Source organism: Chiloscyllium plagiosum, unplaced genomic scaffold (genome assembly GCF_037043375.1).
Source record: "Chiloscyllium plagiosum isolate Xiang-an unplaced genomic scaffold, Cpla_swu_hap1 HiC_scaffold_1, whole genome shotgun sequence".
NCBI classification, from domain to species: Eukaryota; Metazoa; Chordata; class Chondrichthyes; order Orectolobiformes; family Hemiscylliidae; genus Chiloscyllium; species Chiloscyllium plagiosum.
The window spans coordinates 142894200-142919436 of NW_028270139.1; the positions used below are offsets into that span (position 1 = coordinate 142894200).

The 25237-nt window shown below is 41.1% G+C and overlaps 1 protein-coding gene across 2 annotated transcripts in view; it reads left to right on the forward strand.

Annotated features, from left to right (window-relative positions):
- Positions 1–25237, forward strand: part of ddrgk1 (DDRGK domain containing 1) — a 101165-nt gene that overhangs the window by 50912 nt on the left and 25016 nt on the right. Inside the window, exons 2-3 of one of the 2 annotated variants that reach the window (XM_087991351.1) lie at positions 8549–8701; positions 24863–24975. In XM_087991351.1, the coding sequence (XP_087847477.1) occupies positions 8549–8701; positions 24863–24975 (266 nt within the window). The remainder of the gene's footprint in view (positions 1–8548; positions 8702–24862; positions 24976–25237) is intronic. The other variant, XM_087991353.1, reaches the window with a different exon arrangement.

A 25237-nucleotide genomic window follows, 5' to 3' on the forward strand; every position in this document is an offset into this window, starting at 1 on the left:
CATGAATAATATTTCTAAATTGGGGAGAAGCTCAGTTTGAGATGGCATTTGGCCCAACTGGGAGCTGTCACTTGCAAATGAGACTGTATCAGAGCAGCAGGAGACATTCAAAGAGGAAATACCGAGTGTACAGTGCAGATATGTTCCTGTAAAGTAAAAGGTCACACCAAGACTGGAGAACCCTGAACGTCAAAAGACGAAAGGTTATGACAGGAAAACAGCTTGTGGCAGATACTGAGTTCATTTGTCAGTCCCTAGAGGAGTCTAAAAGTGCAGGGTGAACCTTGAAAAGGAAATTAAGAAACCCTAAGTGCATGAAAAAGCGTTGGCAGGTGGAATAAAGGAAAATGTTTTGCAATAACAAGAGAATAAGGAGAGAAAGAATAGGGCACATTAGAGATACAATGGACCGAAGTGATTCCCATATGGATGAGTCTATGGAAGTTTTTAGAATATGGAATTTGGAGGAGTAGCTCAAATGAATAAGTTAAATGCATTCAACAAAAGTTAAGTGAGCAACATGAATAAGAAATGAATAGATAGGTAAACTGGCTAAAATGAAGAGTCTGTGAAGCACTGGCCTGGGTCTCAGTGGGCTGTTTCAGTTCTGTAAATACTTCATAAAGCAATTCCAAATAATTTGCTTTAAGTAGAGTCTGAGTTTTTAATGTCATGGAAAAAGGTCATTTTGCCCATCATGTCCATACCAGTCATCTAGCATCTATTTATTCTAATCCCATTTTCCACTACCTGTCCGTTAGACTTATAAACTATGTGATTTAAAAAAAAAACTCATCTAAAAGCGTATTGCATGTTTTGAGGGCCTGCCTCTACCAGTGAGTTCCAGATTCCTGTTACCCTTTTGGTGAAAAACATTTTCTTCTATTCTCCTTACCTTAAAACTGAGCCCCTTGGTTATTGACCCCTGTACTAAAGGGAAAGATTTCTCCCTACCTACCTTGTCTATGCCCTCAGAATTTTGTGCATCTCATTCAACACCCAACCTGTCCCGCCAGCCTTCTCTGCTCTGAGTAAAGCAAAGCAGGATACTGGAAGAACCCAGCTAGCCAGGCTTGGAAAATAAAACAACCCCAGCCTATCTAGTCTCTCTTCTAGCTGAATTGTTTCAGCCCAAGCAACATCCTGATGGATCCTCTCACACCATCTCCAGTGCAATCACATCCGCCTTATGGTGTGATGACCAGAACTGCACAATACTCCAACTTTGGTTGGAGCTACTCCAACAGTTGAGCTACTCCATCCAAATTCCATATTCTAAAAACTTCTATAGACTCATTGACATGGGAATCACTTCAGTCCATTGTATCTCTAATGGGCCCAATTCTTTTCCTTCTCATTCTCTTGTTATTGCAAAACATTTCCTACATCTGCAACTTGCATTATAGAAAATCACGCTTTGGAAAACTGCCATAGAAAATTGTACTATAGTAGATTGCTACAGAAAATCGATATACACATTCAGTAGAAAGTTTGCATTATCCAAACCATGTCCATAATTCATTTCTCGTGTTATGGGTAATTTGTACGAATGAAACGTGCGTTATACCAGAACGACCTGTACTGTTATATACAGCTTCATCATAAACTCCTTGCTCATCTATTCAGTGACCTAAAGAGAAAATGCTGGAAAATCTCAGCAAGTCAGTTAGACAAAGGGTCAGTTAGACTCGAACGTCAGCTCTTTTCTCTCCTCACAGATGCTGCCAGACTTGCTGAGATTTTCCAGCATTTTTTCTTTTTTGATTTCAGATTCCAGCATCTGCAGTAATTTACTTTTATCATCTATTCAGTGCCTTGATTGACAAAGGCAATTTGGATGGAGTTTGGATGGAGTAGCCACCTTTTATCTGCTATCCTGCTGCCTTTCAAGAATTTATGGACAGATAGACCAATGTCCCTCTTAATATTACAGCTACAGGTCATTCGTTCTAATACAATGCACATTCCGTCAACATGAATTGTCTATAACGTGCTTGATGAATTGTGGATGTTGTTTGAATAATGCAAACTTTCTACTGAATGGGTGTAACAATCTTCTATACAATGGATGTGATTGCACTGGAGATGGTGTGAGAGGATCCACCAGGATGTTGCTTGGGCTGGAGGAATTCAGCCAGAGGAGAGACTAGATAGGCTGGGGTTGTTTTATTCTCCAAGCCTGGCTTGTGTGTTCTTCCAGCATCCTGCTTGTCTACTTCATTTTATTCAATTTGTATGCATGGTGGTCTTTCCTAAAATTGAACTTCTGCAAATTGTTTTAAATGGCAAGAGGAAACTAATTCTAGCTCCTTGTGCTATTCCTATCCAGTAAGTGTTATCAAGACCATAAGAAATAGGAGTGGAAGTAAGGCCATTCGGCCCATCGAGTCCACTCCACCATTCAATCTTGGCTGATGGGCATTTCAACACCACTTACCCGCACTCTTCCTGTAGCCCTTAATTCCTTGCAAGATTAAGAATTTACCAATCTCTGCCTTGAAGGCATTTAACGTCCCGGCCTCCACTGCGCTCCGAGGCAGTGAATTCCACAGGCCCACCACTCTCTGGCTGAAGAACTGTCTTCTCATGTCTGTTCTAAATTGACTCCCTCTAATTCTAAGGCTGTGCCGATGGGTCCTGGTATCCCCGCCTGATGGAAACAAATTCCCAGCATCCACCCTTTCTAAGCCATGCATTATCTTGTAAGTTTCTATTAGATCTCCCCTCAACTTTCTAAATTCTAATGAATTAAATCCCAGGATCCTCAGCCATTCATTGTATATTAGGCCTAGACAACCAGGAAGCAGGCAGTTAGTGTTGTTATTAAAGAAATCCACAAAATATAAATATGGCATAAGCAAATAATGTAACAATGTGATGACTTTTAAGGCTGCCTTTAGATTTTTTCAGAATGTTGTCTTTTGAATGCATACATTTTAAACACTATTTAACGGTCCAAATATGAAATTGATGATCAGGAAAAGAGCAGTTGGTGCATTTTGTTGAGCTTTTGAGCTTGTCCTGTGCACCATGGCAGCCAGTGCATTTTAGCTAAACACTTCCGTATGGCTCCTCCCCTCCCCTAACTCGAGTGCAACAAAGCAACAACAGAACCAAGAAAAAGCTATAGAAAGTTCCCCTTAAACTCTGTCAAGTGATTCAAACAAGCCCAGCTGGAATATATCTATAGATCTACTGATTAGACCTATATAATGACCCCGGCTTGTTATGTAATAATATGAATTGTTCTTCAGTGTCTCTGCTGCAGAAACTAATAGTTTCTTGAAGTCAGAAGGTTAAGATGTTAACTGATCAAAATCTTCAGAATATTAATAGGAAAAGGGTAAAGATAAACTGTTTCCCTTGGCTGGGAATTCAAGATCTAGGGAGCATAGTCTGAGAATGAGACCCAGACCATTCAGGAAAAATGTTAGGAAGCACCTCTTTACATAAAGGACAGTAAATGTTTGCAACTCTCACAAACTGCATTAGTTAATTTTAAATCTTAATCTTTATTAAGCAAAGATATTTGGGCTGAAGGCACGTGTATGGAATGAGGCCATTAAATGGTGGAACAGGTTTGAGCGGCTGAATGGCCTACTCTTGTGACCTAGTATTATCAGTAATTTGGCAGTTTGAATCTGGGTTTGAAGAAGCTAAACATGTAGAAATTTGTGTAATATTTGAAGATTTTTGTCAATTTCTTTGCTTCCTTAGTGACCAATGTTTCTCAGGCAAATATTTTTGTATTTCATTTGACCATAAACCTCATCAAGTTTATTGTGACATCCATTATGATGCTCTGTTGATGTTTGATCTTGCCACTCGTCAGACTTTTCAGACTTTTAAAATGGTCGTTGAGGCCATGGTTCTGACAATACTGAAAACTTCAGTGTTACAAATTGAAGCTTCCACTCTCTCTATGAAATAAAAGAATAACACTTTCTGTAGTAATCTTCAAGTATTCAAAGAATTTCTTACTTGCAATGCTTTTTCTTGCACCCCTCCAAATCAGTTGACCACATCCCCCCACCCACCTGGACAATTTTTCAAGAAGAAAAGATTTTTTTGGACACCGACAAAAACGATACCTTAAATATATTGTGGGTTTTAAAAAATTACTGACATGAGAAATTTGAAAAGAAATGGATTGGAATTTGAGGGGAGAAGACCAGAGAATACGACAATTTGTGATACCCGTTTGGAAAGCAGGCACAGGTATAATGACTGAGTAGCCTCCTACACTGTAACAATTTTGTGATTCAGTAAATAAGAATAGTTTCATGTAATATAAAATACAAACAAAATTATGAAAATGTATAGCAGGGTAGGCAATATCTATGGAGATAGGACATAAAATTAAAATTTCAGGCCAGTGATTAGTCACTAAGACAAGCCTTTAGGGCAGCACGGTGGCACAGTGGTTAGCACTGCTGCCTCACAGCACCAGAGACCTGGGTTCAATTCCCACCTCAGGCGACTGACTGTGTGGAGTTTGCATGTTCTCCCCGTGTCTGCGTGGGTTTCCTCCGAGTGCTCCGGTTTCCACCCACAGTCCAAAGATGTGCAGGTCAGGTGAATTGGCCATGCTAAATTGTCCGTAGTGTTAGGTAAGGGGTAAATGTAGGGGTATGGGTGGTTTGCGCTTCGGCGGGTCGGTGTGGACTTGTTGGGCTGAAGGGCCTGTTTCCACAGTGTAAAGTAATCTAATCTAATCTAAACATCAAAATATTTTTGCCATCTGGCCTGCAGTTTTAACTCAGTGACTTGTGCTTATTTCCACTTATATATTGACAATTGTACATTTCTCCCCTGGTTTCGGTAGTGGGCTGTAAGACAGTGTCATCTCATTTTAAAATGCTTTTATGTTACCATCGAGGTCTGTGGAGGGATTGGTAATGACCATACATTTCCATTCATCTTGTAGTGCACATCCTTGTCATTGTGAAAGAATATAAACTAACATTTCTCTCTGCAGATATATAGTTTGACTATACTAGAATGTGATCTGCAGTTTTGGTGCCTTTAGAATCGACCATAGAGAGGATTCAGAAGAATATATACCAGCAATAAATGGCTTTCATTATGCAACCAAAGTAATAACATTTTACTTGAAAAAAAACTTAGTGTTAAATAATTTTCTTTACATCAAATTGGGGAAAAAATACAATTTCCCTAGATCAGTTAGGAGGTAACTATAGGGCGTGAACATGCAATCATCCAAAGAATGACATGGGAGTTTGGGAGACCTTTTTGGATATAGCATGTTGCACATATGAGAATTTGCTGGGTGGAAGGGATTCTTTTAGAAGCAGAAATCGAAACAGTAGCTTGCACTGAATAAATATTAAGAATCATTTGGATTAATTCAGTTTCTGATGGTTTCCTCTGCTGCTGTCTGTTGTTATTTAATTAGACTCATAGACTCAGATGTTTATAGCACAACCCAAAAGCATAAGCAGCAAGTGAAAGAGCAAAGTGAACCCCAACTAACGTATCAGATCTAAACGCTGCAGTCCTTCCCCATCCAGCCAAAAATGGTGTTGGACAAATTTTCCCATCCTTGATAATGGGGAACCCCAGCACATCAGTGCAAAACATAAGGCTGAGTACAGCTAGTAACTCACCTCCTGACTCCCCAAAGCCTCCCCAAAGGCATTAATCAGGTGTGTAATGGAATACTCCTCACTTGCCTGGATGGTGCACCTCCAACACTACTCAAGAAGCTAGACACCATCCAGGACACAGCAGCCCACTTAATTGGCACCACCATCCAGAAGCATTCATTTTCTTCACCACTGACGCTCAGCAGCAGTGTGTACTATCTACAAGATGCATTGCATAGAATGACCTAAAAAGAGAGCTCAGAGGAGCCAGGAGGAGACATGAGAAGTTGTTGGTGGATAGGATCAGGGTTAACCCTAAGGCTTTCTATAGGTATGTCAGGAATAAAAGAATGACAAGAGCTTAATTAGGGCCAATCAAGGATAATAGTGGGAAGTTGTGTGTGGAGTCAGAGTAGATAGGGGAAGCACTAAATAAATATTTTTTGACAGTGTTCACTATGGAAAATGAAAATGTTGGCAAGGAAGATACAGAGATACTTGCATCTAGACTAGAAGAGATTAAGGTTCACAAGGAAGAGGTATTAGAAATACTGCAGAGTGTGAAAATAGACAAGTCCCCTGGGCTGATGGGATCTATCCTAGGATCCTCTGGGAAGCAAGGGAAGAGATTGCCAAGCCTTTGGCTTTGATCTTCGATCTTCAAATCATCATTGTCTACAGGAATAGTGCCTGAGGACTGGAGGATAGCAAATGTGATTCCCTTGTTCAAAAAGGGTAGTAGAGACAACCCTGGTAACTTAAGACCAGTGAGTCTCACTTCAGTTGTTGGTAAAGTATTGGAAAATGTTATAAGAGATAGGATTTATAACCATCTAGAAAAGAATAATCTGATCAGGGACAGTCAGCACGGATTTGTGAAGGGTAGGTCGTGCCTAACGAATCTTATTGAGTTTTTTGACAAAGTGACCAAACAGGTAGATGAGAGTAAATCGGTTTATGTGCTGTATATGGATTTCAGCAAGGCATGGGTGGTATGGGTGTCCCAGAGATGTTCTCTGAAGCGCTATGCGAGTTGGTGTCCTGTCTCCCCAATGTAGAGGAGACTGCATCAGGAGCAACGGGTGCAGTAAATGACGTTTGGAAGTGCAGGTGAAATTTTGATGGATATGGAAGGCTCCTTTGAGGCTTTGGATTGAGGTGAGGGGGGAGGTGTGGGCACAGGTTTTGCAATTCTGGCGGTGGCAGGGGAAGGTGCCAGGAGGGGAGGGTGGGCTGTTGGGGGGTGGGGTGTGGACCTGACCAGGTAGTCACGGCGGGAACGGTCTTTACAGAAAGCGGATAAGGATGGGGAGGGGAATATATCTCTGGTGATGGGGTCCGTTTATAGGTGGCGGAAATAGCGGAGGATGATGCGATTTATGTGTTGGTGAAGTTGATGAACTATCCATCCCTCAGCCAAGTCTCAGTCATAGCCACAAAGGTGTGCAGTACTGTAGCTTTGTGCTGTCAGCTTATCTTATTTCTCATGTATTGAATGGGAATATGCATTGATATCTTGTGTTATCATTAAAAAAAATGCCTTTGTATCAAACATTTTCAATTGCATTGTGAAGCACAAAGTTAAAAATCACACAACACCAGGTTATAGTCCAACAGATTTAATTGGAAGCACTAGCTTTCGGAGCAACGCTCCTTCATCAGGCACTACCACCTGATGAAGGAGCGTCGCTCCGAAAGCTAGTGTGCTTCCAATTAAACCTGTTGGACTATAACCTGGTGTTGTGTGATTTTTAACTTTGTACACCCCAGTTCAACACCGGCATCTCCAAATTGTGAAGCACAGTTCATTTTATATACAAAAGTTTGTACTTTGAGTGAATATTTACATGTTGTCATTACCAAACACTTATATAGAAAGCTATCCCAAGGCATTGCACAGTGATGTTAGAATTTGATACAAAGCCAAGTGTTTGAGTTTTGGAGGGGGCGTGGGAACATGCAAAGCTTGGTCAAAGGGTTGGTTTTAGAGAGAACATGGGGTCAAAGTCCCAAAGCATAATTCTCTGACACTGAAAACTCACATTTACAAAATCCCTTTAATGGAAAAGCAGAACTTTCGTTTCACCGGCCACTGGATTTTACTTTGGATTTCCATTGGTCATGGCCATTTTGTCAGAAAAATAGCCCCTGTTTCAGGCGTCTTTTCAGTATTTTCATAACTGTACACAGATCCAAGCATTGTCTCTTTATTTCACCCTTTCATTTTGAATAAAGCATGGTTTTCTCTCAACACTTTTTATTGTATACCCCAGAGAATAGTATTTATTGGACACTTTCCTGTTCGCGATGTAAATTGAAAAGGTTTCATGAATTAGTGTCATTTGAGTGATTTTTGGAATAATTGTGAAATGTTCAGTTATGAGAAATGTGAGAACAGTTGACACTCGTGGCTTAGACAAAAATATTAGGATGGTTTCTGATTAGTGCAACATGCTAGTTATTTGAAAGAAAAGTTGGAAATACTCAGCTGACTGCTGCATCTGTAGATAGAGGAGCAGAGTTAACATGTCAAGCCTTTGACTTTTCTTCAGAATTCAATATGTTTCTTTTGGGTTATCCATCAGTCTTGATCATAAGAATAACTTTGGAAAATGCTCATCACAAAATATAGTATTTTAATTATCTATCATGTTAACTTTTCACTGTTTCAAGATAATCCAAATTACTGGTGTGTTAGTGGCCCCTGTAGTGTCAAACACCAGTCTTTTTGTGTCTCCTGTAAATATCCTTCAACAAAAATCAGTTTTCAATGTCTAGAATTGTTTGACTCATGAACTATTGATTTTGTTTTGAATTTTGATCTCTTGGCAAAATAGATTCTGATGATTCATCACTCTTATTTTGCCGGTACAGTTTGAGAATGTATGATGCAAATGGTAAACAAATTTTAAAGATTTCTGTTTGTTTCTTTGTTACCTCAGCAGATCAGAACCAACAGCGAAATGTAGTGGCTGCTGTTGGAAGACCTCGACCTGTTAATGAAGATCGTCCAGCAGGTGCACCAAGGGTACGACGCAATCTCAGGAATAGACTTTTGGCTCGAAGGCTTCTGGAAGCTGAACAGGATGCTCAAGGTAATTATCAACTTTATGAATACAGTGGTATTTTCTCGCAGTTTGCTGTTTTTTTTAAATAGAGCCTGCTTTGAGTTCTGCAAGTTGACGGATGTCAGCAAGAAATTTCAGCATATTTGCATTGGGCCTTAGATGTTTTCATAGATTAATTGTTGTGTGCAATGGTATGATGTACATAAAGACATGTAAGATTGCGATTTGAGATTTAAAACTGTAAATTGTAGGAAGAAGGCAAGGCTTTGGGGAATGCTTTTTGGTTCAAAATTTTCAATGACATTCACTCATATTGCAACTTTGAGTTGTGGAAGGTTCAGTGGGCTTCATGGTGTTTTCACCCTGAGGGGAGCCACCACATTGAATAACTCCGAAGTACTGTCTATTACAGTGCTGTTTGTTTTGCATGCCTTAGTGAAACCAAGTGATTGATACGTGAAGCAGAGATGACATTCTGTGCAATTGACAGAGAAGATAGAATAATATGTTGGAATCTAGGAACGGAATTAGACCATTCAATGGCTCAGTGGTTAGCACTGCGGCCTCACAGCGCCAGGGGCCCAGGTTCGATTCCAGCCTTGGGTGACTGTGTGGAGTTTGCACATTTTCCCTGTGTCTGTGAGGGTTTCCTTAGGGTGCTCCGGTTTCCTCCCATAATCCAAAGGTATGCACGTTAGGTGAATTGGCCATGCTAAATTGCCCATAGTGTTCAGGATGTGTAGGTTGGGGGTAAATGTAGAGTAATGGGGAATGGGTTTGGGTGGGATACTCTTTGGAGAGTCAGTGAGGACTTGTCAGGCCGAAGGGCCTGTTTCCATGCTGTAGGGATTCTATAATTCTAAGAATCCAACAAGCCCACCATGCATTCTGTATCGTGGCTGATTATCTTGTTAATGTCACTTTCTCATCCTATCTCAGTGCCTCTTAATCAGTGAGATAGATTGCCTTATGTGCCTAATCTCTAGGGAATACAGGTGCAGTTTCCACAAATGTCCTCATATAATAATCCTGACCTGGTTTGTTGCTCTAATGGTTGTGATAATGGATGAATAATCCAAAAATCCCAAATCCTATTGGGGCAATAAATTTGATAATTTTGGGCTAGCACCAATAAATAAAAGTTTCTGGATTGTTTTTAACAGTTTAGCTGGTTCACTAAATTTCTACAGGGAAGGGATTTTGCCGCCTCTACCTAGTCTAGATTACAGTGACCAGGGATCAAGATAAGGAGAAACCTCTTTAATCAGAGTAAAGAGTTAGGATTTAGAACGCACTCTCTGGGAGAATGGTGGAGCCGGATACCATAGGAGGATTGAAAATAGAGCTATATATATATTTGAAAGTGATGAATGTAGAGGGCTGTGGAGATAGAGCTGGAGAATGCGACTAGGTAGGTAGCTCTTTCAGGAGCTGATGCAGACACAATGGATCAAATGGCCTTCTGTTCTGTAAAATCCTGTGATTCTATACACGTGATTTCAGTCCTGCACTTTGTGGATAATTCTTCACACTCTCAGGATAGTAAAAGATGTGGCTACTGATATCAACAATTTGGAGCAATGTTCTTTTCAGTGCTAAAATAAAAATAAAATATGGGGTGGCTCAATGGGTAGGATTGCTGCCTCACAACGCCAGGGCCCAGGTTTGATTCCAACTGGTGACTGTCTCTACGGAGTTTGCACATTCTCCCCATGTCTGCGTGGGCTTCTTCCCACAGTCCAAAGATGTGCAGGTTAGTTGGATTAGCTGTGCTAAAGTTTACCATTGTGTCCAGAGATATGCAGGCTCTGTGGATTTTCCGTGGGAAATGAAGGGTTATAGGGATAGGGTAGACAAGCAGGAGGCTGGAAGAACACAGCGAGCCAGGCAGCATCAGGAGATGGAGAAGTCAGGTGGGTCTGGGTGGCATGCTTTTTGGAGGATCGGTGTGGACTCGCTGGATTGAATGGCTTGCTTCCATAAGGGATTCTACGATCTCTGACTTTGCCCAAGTGGTTTAAAAGAACCTTATCTCCAGATATTTTCTAATCAACCTGTCAGAGATTTCATTACACATCACTGCAACAACTAGGACCTAAATTTAGGCTTCCTGGCCCAGAGCTAGGGACACTACCACTGCACCACAAAAGTGCAGACATTACTTGTTACAAATGTTTAATCTTATACAGGGACAGATATGTGGTGAGTTGAAACTTTATTGCTGGAACAGCACAGCAGGTCAGGCAGCATCCAGGGAACAGGAGATTCGACGTTTCGGGCACAGGCCCTTCTTCAGGAATGACAGATATGTGGTGAAACTTGGTATTCTTTTGAGCAAAATTGAGGGTGTAAGAGATATTGTCCAAAGCTATTGTGCAGTCACTGAGCTGATGAAGATGGGGAACATCATAGACTAGCCCAAACTGAGCTGAGTTTCTATATATCCTGATTGTCATAATTAGATACATGGAAGGAGTTGATTTTTCTGTCTTTCTGCGATTTACTTTGTTCTATAAAACATGGTGTCTGCACTGATATTTTAATCCATGAAAGGTAAACTCGCACATCTGACAATGCTATATGTCTTTTAAAGGTAGGTACAGAATGCAAATTATGAGAATATACTTCCTGTTGATATGTGGGAATTTCAGTTACTGGAACAGAATAAGAGAGAGATTCTGGAGTTGCTATTTGGTTTGATAATAGCTTAATTCTGAGCATTCTAGAGGGTCTCCTGTGCTAGCTAATAGCAATTTCAACACACATTTTCTAGATGATGAGTATTGTTAATAGTTGAGACTGTAGGCTGGCTGAGCAGGTGGAATTGCTGAGTAAAGAATCTCTGCTGATACATTTTCGTTGTATGAATATAATCTTGTTTATAGGCAGTACTTCTGAGTAATTGATGACTGTTGTTCGCAAACAAGGTCATGGAGATTGACTGACTGAATCAACTCCCTCACTACCTTTTCATTTCACCAACTGGAAACAACAGTGGGCAGCTGTTAACTGGGAAAATGTTTATTGAAAAATGATTATTCGCAAAAATGAATTTGCATAAACTTTTTGCCCGTATTTTATTTTTGGATGTGTTGCTAGTAAGGCAGCTTCCATCCTTTAGTCATACCGTATAAGGATTTTTCATTTACTTATTTTAGTCAGTACTGCAACAGTTGCTTGCATTTCACAACCCACCCATTCTCACACTTGCAGCTGTGGATTTGCAGTGTACTGTACTATTAAAGATGGCACTTATAATGTCAGCTTGTTCAACTTCTGTATTTCATTTGCTGATTCCAGTTATTGCCTTGCTGATTCTATGGCTGACCTCTTTGCTTGAATTAATTACTTGGGCTTTTAATTTGTTGGGACGGAGGGGGAATGTGTTGAGCATGGCTATTACTTGAGATAATGAGATTTTCTCTGCCAAACAAACCTTCAACCAGAGAAATTGTTTACACTTAGCTCTTCAATTTTGTAGATAAGTAATGAGTTTAGACTTAGTCTACTTCTATAATGAGTTACCTTTGGTTTAAGATGGTGGTAAGTAGTTAGTTATACAATGATCTGTAACATCAAGATGGACAGAGAATTGGCTGAGGTAGAAAGCAATAGAATAGGAAATAGCAATTTATTAGATGAAGGCACAGGAAGAGGGAAAGTAATAAAGAGTTGCTGTGCTACGTGTGGAAATGTGGAAAGATTAGGAAGAAAGGAAAGGAGGGGTGGCAAAGGGATATGGGCTGGGTGCTGGCAGGTGGGATTAGATTGGGTTGGGACTGTTGTGGTTCTGTTCTCCGAGCTGGGAATTTGTGTTGCAGACATTTCGTCCCCTGTCTAGGTGACATCCTCAGTGCTTGGGAGCCTCCTGTGAAGCGCTTCTGTGATGTTACCTCTGGCATTTATAGTGGTTTGTATCTGCCGCTCTGGTTGTCAGTTCCAGCTGTCCGCTGCAGTGGTCGGTATATTGGGTCCAGGTCGATGTGCTTATTGATTGAACCTGTGGATGAGTGCCATGCCTCTAGGAATTTCCTAGGAGGAAACATCACAGAAGCGTTTCACAGGAGGCTCCCAAGCACTGAGGATGTCACCTAGACAGGGGACGAAATGTCTGCAACACAAATTCCCAGCTCGGCGAACAGAACCACAACAACAATGAGCACCCAAGCTACAAATCTTCTCCCAAACTCTGGGTTGGGATATCTTGTCGGCATGTATGAGTTGGACCGAAGGGTCTGTTTCCATGCTGTACAGCTCTATGACTCTAATAAAGAGATCACTTCAGTGCTGGAGAGAGAATATAGAATCCCTACAGTGTGGAGCCAGACCTTTCGGCCCAACAAGTCTACACTGATCCAGTCAGACCCGTTCCCCTACTGCTTTACATTTACTCCAGACTAACGCACCTAACCTACGCATCCTGGAACACAATGGGCAGTTTTAACATGGCCAATTCACCTAACCCGCACATCTTTGGATTGTGGGAGGAAACCGGAAGGAAACCCGTGCAAACACGGGGAGGATGTGCAAACTCCATACAAACAGCCCGAGGCAGGAATCGAACTCTGGTTCCTGGTGCTGTGAAGTAATAGTGCTAACCACTGAGCCACTGTGCCGCCCCAATGACTCCAACCCAGGCAACATTCTTGTAAAGGATGACTCCAAGAACAGGAGACTGGTTAGCAAGGTTAGATCTTATGGAATACTAGCCATTTGGATATAGAGCTGGCTTGAAGTTAGAAGGTGGTGGTGAAGGGTTGCTTTTCAGATTGGAGGCCTGTGACCAACGATGTGCCACAAGGATCGGTGCTCAGTCCACTGTTTTTCATCATTTATATAAATGATTTGGATGTGAACATAGGAGGTATAGTTAGTAAGTTTGCAGATGAAACCAAAATTGGAAGCGTAGTGGACAGCAAAGAAGGTTATCTCAGTACGATGGGATCTTGATCAGATGGGCCAATGGGCTGAGGAGTGGCAAATGGAGTTTAATTTAGATAAATGCGAGGTGCTGCATTTTGGAAGAGCAAATCAGAGCAGGACTTATACATTTAATGGGAAGGTCCTGGGGAGTGTTGCTGAACAAAGAGACCTTGGAGTGCAAGTTCATAGCTCCTTGAAAGTAGAGTCAAAGGTAGATAGGATAGTGAAGAAGGCGTTTGGTATGGTTTCCTTTATTGGTCAGAGCATTGAGTATACGAGTTGGGAGGTCATATTGCAGCTGTGTAGGACATCGGTTAGCCCACTTTTGGAATATTGCGTGCAATTCTGGTCTCCTTCCTATTGGAAGAGTGTTGTGTAACTTGAAAGGGTTCAGAAAAGATTTACAAGGATGTTGTCAGGATTGGAGGATTTGAGCTATAGGGAGAGGTTGAATAGGCTGGGGTTGTTTTCTCTGAAACATTGAAAGCTGAGGGGTGACCTTATAGAAGTTTATAAAATCATGAAGGGCATGGATAGGATAAATAGACAAGGTCTTTTCCCTGGGGTGGGTGTCCAGAACTAAAGGGCATAGGTTTAGGTTAAGAGGGGAAAGATATAAAAGGGACCTAAAGGGCAACCTTTTCACGCAGAGGGTGGTGTGTGTCTGGAATGAGCTGCCAGAGGATGTGGTGGAGGCTGGTACAACTATAGCATTTAAAAGGCATCAGGATGGGTATATTAATAGGAAGAGTTTAGAGGGATATGGGCCAAGTGTTGGCAAATGGGACTAGATTAGGTTAGGATATCTGGTCGGCATGGACGGGTTGGATCAAAGGGTCTGTTTCCATGCTGTACATCTGTACGACTCTATAACAGGATCTTCTTTTTGTTTTGGACCCAAAATCAATAATGCTCTGTGCAATCCATAAATCACTGACTAAGGGGGAAAAATGTGGATGAAGAGATTTTGAAAGGAAATTACACAGAGCTGCAAAAAATGTCAGATGGATTATAATGTATTAGTACAGTATAAAAGCGTAAAGGAGGACAACAATTATTAATGAGAGAAGAGAAATTTGTTCATTCTGGTCTTCCCTGTTCACCAAGAAGACCATGCTGAACCTAGTTCTTGGAAATGAGTTGGGAAAAGTACACCAACTGTCAGTAGGGAAACATGTAGGAGCGATGATCATTGTAACAATAGGTTTGGGCTGGCTGTGAAAAGGGGCATGGTCAATATAGGATAAGAATATTTAATTGCCAGGAAGTATCTAAGGAAGAAAGAGTTCAGGAGCAGCAAACAAGTATTCTGAAGCTGGCAGTGGTGCAAAATGTACTTGATGAGGAATTTCAAAGACTGTCACTCAAGTGGCCCAGCAGCAGCACTACTGATTGAGCTGGTGAGGTCCTAAAGGGCATAGCTAGGTTGGGTCTACAGCAGGTGGCGAAGAAAAACATTCTTGATCTCATCCTCACCAATCTGCCGGCTGCAGATGCATCTGTTTGTGACCAAATTGGTAAGAGTGACCACCTTATAGTCCTTGGATACAGAGTTCTGTCTTCACCTTGAGCATACCTTCTATCATGCTGAGTGGCACAATCATCATGCTAAATGGGACTGACTTTAACAGAACTAGCAACTCAAGACTGGGCATCCATGAGACCCTGTGGGCTGTCAACAGCAGCTGAATTTTCACATTTCAGTCCATAATCAAAAACACAGAAAAAGAAAAGCAAATGGTCTTTAGAAAGAAGGGGAAAATGCAGTTATGAGTCATTGGTCATATTCTTTGAATCCTCCTTCGAAGCAGTGAGGTGGGAGGGCAAATTCAGAGGACTGGAGAATTGCAAATGTTATACATTTGTTCAAAAATGTCATGAAGGTAAGTGCAAAAACTACAGGTCAATCATTTGAACCTTTGAGGTGGGCAAGCTTTTAGGAATGATTGGGACCAAATTAAAAATAACTTAGGCAAATATGAGTTAATTAAGGAACATCAATGATTGTTTTATGGCAAATCTCATTCAACTAATCTGTTTGAGTTTTTGATAAGGTATAGGGAGGATAGATGAGGGTAATGCTGTTGCTGTTTCAGCTGGCAGATTGGTAAGGATGAGGTCAAGAATGTTTTCTTCATCATCTGCTGTAGACCCAGTCTAGCAGCTATGTCCTTTAGGACCTGACTAGCTCAATCAGGAGTGCTGCTGCTCGGCCACTCTTGGTGACAGCTGTTGAAATTCCTCACCGAGAGTACATTTTGCACCCTTGCCACCTTCAGAATAATCTTGACTGCCAAAAGAAATTGGAAAAGGTAACATGCCAAACTTGTGAGCAAAGTTAGACCTCATGGGGTAAAAGTGACAGTATCAATATAGATACAAAATTAGCTGAGTAGCTGAAGATAGTAGTGGTACATGATTATTTTTCAAACTGAACGTTTGTAGTGGAGTTTTCCAGGTGTTGGTATTAGGCGACTTTCTGATAATATAGCAATGACCTAAACTTTAGTGTACCGAGGACAATTTCAAAAATTATAGATGATTTACACTCGTAAAAATTGTGAACTGTGAGGAGGATTGTGCCAAAATTCTAACGGACATAGGTTGATGGAATGATCAGTCAAGTGGCAGTTGAAATTTAATGCTGAGGAATGAGAAAAGATTCAATTTGGTAGGAAGAATGTGAAAGAATGTCATATAAAATAAAGTGTTCAATCTTAAAAGTGCAGGAGAAGAAGGACTTGGTGATTTGTAAAAATATGAACCCAAATGTTCCAATGCAGGTGGGAGTGATAAAATATATGGGATCTTAGGCTTAATAAGTAGAAGCATGAAATATAAGAGCACGGGAGTTAAACCTGTACAAATTCTGGTTCCGCCTTAATAGGATATTTCATCCAGTCCTCACTTAAGGAAGAATGCAAATGCATTAGAGAAGGGTCACAAGAATGGTTGCAGTGGATAGATTAGAGAAGCTAGAATTGCTTTCCCTGCAGAAGAGAAGCTTGAGTGGAGATTTGACAGAGGTATTCAAAATCTTCAAATGATGGAGAGAAAAACAGATTCTCAAGCCTCCACTAATGGGAACTGAGAGCATAGATTTTATTCACTTTGACAGGAAGAATAGAAGAACTGAATATTATTTAAATGGAGAAAGATTGCAGAAAGCTACAGCACACAAGGATTTGGAAGTCTTCATGCATAAATCACAAAAAGCTAGCTTTCAATTTCAGGTAATAATCAAAGTCATAAATGGAATGTTTATTTCAAAAGAAATTCAGTATAAAAATATGGAGGTTGCATTAAAAATATATTTGTCACTAGTCAGACAACAGCTAGAATATTGTGAAGAGTTTTGGTCTATCTTATCCAAGGGAAAGAGACACTGGCATTGGAGCCAGTCGAGAGAAGAGTCACTAAATTGATCCAGATAATGGAGAGATGGTGTCTTATGAGGAGAGGTTGAGACAGTTGGGCTTATTCTCATAGAAGAACGAGAGGCACCCTTTATGAATCTCGTAGGGTTCAATAGAAGCCTTGACAAGATAGATGCAGAGTGAGTGTTTTTCCTTCTGATACTGTCTGGAAGCAGAGGGCATAATCTCATAAAAGGGAGTTGCACATTTACAGCAGATGAGCAATTTGTTCTTTCAGAGGGCAGTGAATCTGTGAAATTCTATCTTGCAGATGGCTGTCAAGGCAGGCCATTAAATTTATTCATGGCTGAGATAGATTTTTAATCAAGGGAATGAAGGGTTTTTGAGGTAAGGCATGAAAGAGGATTTGGACATTATTAGATCAGCCATGATCTCATTGAATGGTAAAGATGACTCACTGGGTTGAATGGCCAACTTCTGCTCCTGTACCTTATGCTGTGGTCTTGAGGTTTTTGATTTTTTCCTTTAACTTTATTATGTAAATTATTGTATTCCTATTTTATGTCCTCCTGTATCGTTTTGCTATTACTGTGAATACTGAGACTGTCCTAAGAGAGTAGGTTTAGAGACTTAAATGAGCATTATTGGTCCGAATGTTTTCACCTTGCTATGAAAGCTATGAATCTTAGAGGATTGACTTTGGAGTCAAGTTAAAGTCAGGAAGTTCCTGGTCAGTTGTTTGCCATCTCTAACAAATTACTTTAAAGGTATTTTAAAAATTTAATTGCTTAACATGAAAGCATAAGGCTCAAAAATGTTATTTTAGTAAGTTATGTGTGGAGTTCAATCCTTGCTGTAAAATGGTAGAGATGTTAGCATTTGAAATAAATGGGATAACCCACCCTTAAGATCAGAATTGCAAAGAATATATTGGTATCATAGTTTCAGTGCTTCTGCAATTGTGTCTAACACAAAAATGTTGTCTTGTGGATGAAATTAGAATAAAAATATCCTCTTCAGTAATCAACCAAAATAAGCCACTATGGCGATTTATAAAGTAGCAGCCATGCTATCAGGAAGCTCACTGCTGTGGTTTTGTGTGAAGATAATGCAGTTGGTTTACATTATCCATAGAAGGAAAAACACTCTGCATCTATCTTGTCAAGGCTTCCACAAATCTTATAGGGTTCAATAAATGGTGACTCTCATTCTTCTAAACTCCAATGAGAACAATTTGAAAGGTTAATCATAGAATCCCTACAGTGCAGAAACAGGCCCTTCAGCCCAACAAGTCCACACCGACCCTCCGAAGAGTAACTCACCCAGACCCATTCCCCTACCCTATTACTCTACATTTACCCCTAACTAATGCACCTAACCTACACATCCCTGAACATTATGGGCAATTTAACTTAGCCAATTCACCAAACCTGCACATCTTTGGATTCTGGGACGAAGCTGGAACACCCAGAGGAAACCCGTGCAGACATGGGGAGAATGTGCAAACTCCACACACACAGTCACCTGAGGCTGGAATTGAACCCAGGTCCCTGGCACTGTGAAGCAGCAGTGCTAACCACTGAGCCACCATGCCGCCCTTTTAAAACATATAGAAGCACAGAATCCCTACCGTGTGGAACAGGCCCTTCAAGTCCATAGCGACCCTCCGAAGAGTAACCCACCCAGACCCATTCCCCCCACCTCCTATATTTTCCCCCCTGACTAATGCACCTAACCTATACATTCCTGAACACTGGGCAATTTAGCGCAGCTAATTCACCTGATCTGCACATCCTAGGACTTTGGGAGGAACCATAGCACCTGGATGAAACCCACGCAGACACGGGGAAAATTTACAAACTCCTCACAGAGAGTCGGCCGAGGCTGGAATCAAGCCCGGGTCCATGCTGCTGTGAGGCAACAGTACTAACCACTGAGCTGCTGTGCCAACCCTATGTTGGACTTGTTGTGGATCAAGCTTTTGCCTCTGCCTTTTTCTTGAAGGAGTCATTACCCAATGAGATCATTTTTTGGACACCACTCGCGTTTTTACACATCAGCAAATGGTTATTCCTAATGTTATGAGCCTCCACATTAAGTGCCGGTAAGTGTTCCAAGCGTGGTCATTTCTTGTCAATGATCCACATAGGTGAGCTTTCAGCAGATATGCTGGACAGTATTTTGAAGGAGGAACTAAGATCATTTTCCTCCCCTTAATCCATGCCTCCTGAATAAATTGTATACTTGTTTCTTTTCCAAATATGATAACCTAATTTTGCAGAGGCACAAACCCTGTCTGAGGCTCAACTCCTCACTGCTGTAACTAATTAGAGTCATAGAGATGTATTGCATGGAAATAGACCCTTCGGTCCAACCCATCCGTGCCGACCAGATATCCCAACCCAATCTAGTCCCACCTGCCAGCTCCCGGCCCATATCCCTCCAAACCCTTCCTATTCATATACCCATCCAAATGCCTCTTAAATGTTGCAATTGTACCAACCTCCACCACATCCTCTGGCAGTTCATTCCATACACGTACCACCCTCTGCGTGAAAAAGTTGCCCCTTAGGTCTCTTTTATATCTTTCCCCTCTCACCCTAAACCTATGCCCTCTAGTTCTGGACTCCCCGATCCCAGGGAAAAGACTTTGCCTATTTACTCTATCCAAGCCCCTCCATAATTTTGTACACATCTATAAGGTCACCCCTCATCCTCCGATGCTCCAGGGAAAACAGCCCCAGCCTGTTCAGCCTCTCCCTGTAGCTCAGATCTTCCAACCCTGGCAACATCCTTGTAAATCCTATCTGAACCCTTTCAAGTTTCACAACATCTTTCCGATAGGAAGGAGACCAGAATTGCACGCAATATTTCAACAGTGGCCTAATCAATGTCCTGTACAGCCGCAACATGACCTCCCGACTCCTGTACTCAACACTCTGACCAATAAAGGAAAGCGTACCAAATGTCGTCTTCACTATCCTATGTACCTACGACTCCACTCTCAAGGAGCTATGAACCTGCACTCCAAGATCTCTTTGTTCAGCAACACTCCCTAGGACCTTACCATTAAGTGTGTAAGTCCTGCTAAGATTTGCTTTCCCAAAATGCAGCACCTTGCATTTATCTGAATTAAACTCCATCTGCCACTTCTCAGCCCATTGGCCCATCTGGTCCAGATCCTGTCGTAATCTGAGGTAACCCACTTCGCTGTCCACTACACCTCCAATTTTGGTGTCGTCTGCAAACTTACTACCTGTACTTCTTATGCTCGCATCCAAATCTTTATGTAAATGACAAAAAGTAGAGGACCCAGCACCGATCCTTGTGGCACTCCCCTGGTCACAGGCCTCCAGTCTGAAAAAGAATCCTCCACCACCACCCTCTGTCTTCTACCTTTGAGCCAGTTCTGTATCCAAATGGCTAGTTCTCCCTGTATTCCATGAGATCTAACCTTGCTAATCAGTCTCCCATGGGGAACCTTGTCGAACGCCTTACTGAACTCCATATAGATCACATCTACTGCTCTGCCCTCATCAATCTTCTTTGTTACTTCTTCAAAAACCTCAATCAAGTTTGTGAGACATGATTTCCCATGCACAAAGCCATGTTGACTATCCCTAATCAGTCCTTGCCTTTCCAGTACATGTACATCCTGTCCCTCAGGATTCCCTCCAACAACTTGCCCACCACTGAGGTCAGGCTCACCGGTCTATAGTTCCCTGGCTTGTCTCTACCGCCCTTCTTAAACAGTGGCACCACGTTTGCCAACCTCCAGTCTTCCGGCACCTCACCTGTGACTATCGATGATACAAATATCTCAGCAAGAGGCCCAGCAATCACTTCTCTAGCTTCCCACAGAGTTCTTGGGTACACCTGATCAGGTCCTGGGGATTTATCCACTTTTAACTGTTTTAAAACATCCAGCACTTCCTCCTCTGTAATCTGACATTTTTCAAGATGTCACCCATCTATTTCCCTACAGTCTATAACTTCCATATCCTTTTCCACAGTAAATACTGATGTAAAATATTCATTTAGCATCCTCCCCATTTTCTGTGGCTCCACACAAAGGCCACCTTGCTGATCTTTGAGGGGCCTTATTCTCTCCCTAGTTACCCTTAATATATTTGTAAAAACCCTTTGGATTCTTCTTAATTCTATTTGCCAAAGCTATCTCATGTCCCCGTTTTGCCCTCCTGATTTCCCTCTTAAGTATACTCCTACTTTCTTTATACTCTTCTCAGGATTCACTCGATCTATCCTGTCTATACCTGACATATGCTTCCTTCTTTTTCTTAACCAAACTCTTAATTTCTTTAGTCATCATGCATTCCCTATACCTACCAGCCTTCCTTTCACACTGATGGATTGAGCTGTAAAATACACTCTCTTCAGCCCACAGGATAAAGAATACTATTAAAAAGGATTAACCAGTGGTTTCTTGGTATACAGCAGTGGATAATTGTACTTGGTCATGTATCCCATTATCACGTATTAGTGGATTACTAGAAGTTGACATTTGCTTTTCAATATCCATGAATCCACTTGCCATTGCAGCCTTTTACGAATGTGTCACTCGGGGAAAGCCATAGAGACATCTGGCCTGTACCACTATATATTGGCAGTCTCGATCATCAACATTGCATGAATCAGTATTTGTTGAACTTAGAAAGCAACCTGCATTTTTGAGTTCAGAATTAACATCATGTATGCTCACAATTGGACTCCCCACAAAACTCAGCTCTCTCAAACATTTGTTGAATCCCATGAGAAACATGTTTGGTAGAACAAGTATTCCCCTTACACAGTTCTGGTGTGCAGGTAACTTGAATTCAGCCACATGTAAGAATTTCCTTGAGTGTCTTTAATAGGCTCTACCCTGCACGCAAACTCAGATTTGAAATGGAACACTCATTTGTTTTTATACTTATTCACGCACTGACCAGGCAATGTTTATTACCCGTCCCTGATTGCATTAAGTGTCAACAACCACATTGCTGAGGGTCTGGAGTTACATGCAGGCCAGACAAGGTAAAGATGGCAGTTTCTGTCCCTAAAGGACATTAGTGTACCAGATTGGTTTTTTTGACAATTGACAATGGATCCATGGTCATCATTAGATTTCTAATTCCAAATATTTATTAAATTTGAATTCCACCATCTGCCATGGCAAGATTCGAACCAAGGTCCCCAGAATATTACCAGCGTCTCTGGCTTAATAGTCTGGTGATAATTACTATGAGCCCATCACCTCCCCATGATTTCCCTTTCCTTAAATTCCTAATTTGAGAAATATGCCAGAGAGATGCTACTACTGTTTACTGCAAACTTATTTTCACTGGTCAGACTATATGCTTGGCTTCCAATAGTTCCATGCGTTCATGGATTGATCATAGAATCCCTGCAGTGTGGAAACAAGTCATTTGGCCCAACAAGTCCACACCAGCCCTCCAAAGAGTAACCCACTCAGACCCATTCCCCTACATTTACCCTGACTAGTGCACCTAACCTACACATCCCTGAACACTATGGGCAATTTGGCATGGCCAAGTCACCTTACCCGAACATCTTTGGATTGTGGGAGGAAACCAGAGCACCAGGGGAAACCCATGCGGACACTGGGAGAATGTGCAAGCTCCACACAGACAGTCGCCCAAGGCTGGAATTGAACCCGGGTTCCTGGCACTGAGGTAGCAGTGCTAACCACTGAGCCACCATACCGCCCTTTTTGTTTTGCTTTTCTCATAGGAAACCTTATAAATAGGCATTTTTTTTCATGATGCAAGCTTGATGCTAAATAGGGCGCATCAAAGCCATCCTTCGGGATAATGGCTACCCCAATCAGATAATTTCTTGCTAAAACTCATGAAAATCTGTAAGACCTCTGGGTCCTGAGAAGTGTCGAATCTACCTAGGATTACTTGGAAGGGTAAGGTATCTGAATAGTTTTAGTACCAGATGAAGATAGATGTTTCATGTTGCTACTATGCAGTTGCAAACAGGAATGGTGTTTGCACTGACAGGATGTTACCATCAAGCAAAAAATGACTTTCTGCCTTTCACAAAAGTGAGCACAATCGTAAATGAATTTTAATACCAATGTGATGTCAGAAATGTCAGCTGTATGTTCTAAAGAGTTGTGGATTATATCAAACAGCAGATTCCTTCGGCCTTTCACACAAAGTACTGACTGTATCCAACCAACCTGCACTTGCAATGCTTGCATCACAGTATCCAACGTTGGATATCATTCAGCAATTGGACAATGATCCTGTTTACTGAATGATCCTGTGTGAAGAATTACACTGACAACCAATTTAGGATTGTCAGTCAGTCTTGCAGTCTGGCGTACTTGCATATACTGGAAGCTACACACATTAATGCACAGAGCCTTATTTCTTGCAGTGCATTTGCATGCGTTGTGCCTGTTTCAACTTATCAAAATAGGTGACAGCCAGTTACTAATTTATTTCTCAGTGAAGTGCCTTGATCAGAATCAACCTGTTTGGTTTGAATTTTAAACAAAACCCAGCGGTTAATTGTCAGTCAATATTAACTGCTGCATTCTCTGTGATAATACCTCTACCAGTCAGTTTTCACTTGCCAACAGTTTTGCACTGTCACCTTTTTTTTATTAATGTTGTTTTTCTTCTTTATCGGTATTATTGCAAATTTTCCTGATGAGTGCATTATGAAAAGGTTCAACAAAATATAGCATTGCTGTAGTACGGAAGTGACAGATCCAATTTAATATGCTGATCGAAGTTTACTTGTTCAGAGAAGCGTAATGGGGTTATGCGTTAAATAGAAATCTCCTTGCATTATCAGCACATGAGATCTTGGGACTATAAGCACAATGTTCATTTGCTGCTTTTGTTTAAAAATTAAGCAGAGATTGTATTCAAGGAGTACAATATCAGACCAGACAGGAAACTTTAAAGCTGCATTTGGCCCTAGTGAGCCCATGTCTGGAGTACGCATGCAGCTTTGTTATACCTTTTAAAATAAGATGCATAATTGTTAGAGAGAATACAGGGAAGCACTACAGGCCTAATTTCAGAAGTTATGGAAATTACACGTATCAGGAAATATTGGTTACCAGACTTTGAAAAGGGCTTAGTTTAAAGCCAAGCTAAGTTAGAAGTGATGTTCTAATTTCTTTTGGCTGAATGATCCCATTTCTTCATTATTGCCGTTTTGTAGCACATAGTCTTGAACTTGTTTGCCGGGGATATTTGCCTGTGAATTTTATTAGGGTTATTCAGGCCATGGAAATGAGAAAGTCCCTTTTTAAGTTATTGTTTGAGCAAACACTGCTTTAAATTAATCCCTTTTCAGATTTTCTGATGCACTACTATAACAAGACTACAGGAATGACTTTGCAGTCTTCTCTACTGAGACCCATGTGTCAATTACTGATTGTATCTTAGAAATGTTGTGCACTTCACTCTTTGCTGCAAGGCACATGGGGTGGAGAAGATCAATTTCTGCAGTTAGAGCATCCTCCTTTATGTATTATTTTGAGGCATATTCTAAAACCATTCCCACAATACATTTTTGTCACAGTTTAATAAATTGTGAAATTATTATTCTTCTGAGACTACTTTTTAATTGAAAAAGTACACATACATGGATTAATTGTAAGGATACAAATACGTAGATGAGCATGCAAAATGTCATAACATTCAAGACTATGGGCCAAGTGCTGCAATGTGGAATTAGTTAGATAGGTTGACACAGACCTGATGGGCTGTATGACTCTATGACAAGGTTGTTGATCTATTTGCCCTGAAGTGTGGCAAGATATATTTGGATATTTGAAAGTGCTTTCCCTTTACAATTCAAAGCATTGATTATGTTTGCCTCCATTTTGCTTGCTGGACAGTTGAAGAAGTTGGAGCAGAACAAGATGGCACAGAATTTCAAACACATGGCAAAATTGGAGCCAAGAAGCAGCGGAAATTGGAAGAGAAAGAACAAAGGAAGGCACAAAGAGAGGTTAGAAACAACTTCATTTTAAAAAAAGACAGGGCAAAAAATGTAACTGCTTTTGTTTTTAATTTCTGTAATGTGCATGCTATTGGTTAATTAATATTGACTGTGGCACAGAGGAGGCTATTCAGCTAATCATGTGTATACTTCCTCATCTTAGTCCTGCAGTTTTTTTTCTCTCCAGATATTTCTTCAATTCTCGATTGAGGGCCTCCATTTGAACCCACCTCCTTCACACTGTTAGGCAGTGATTTCCAGCTTCCTGCCA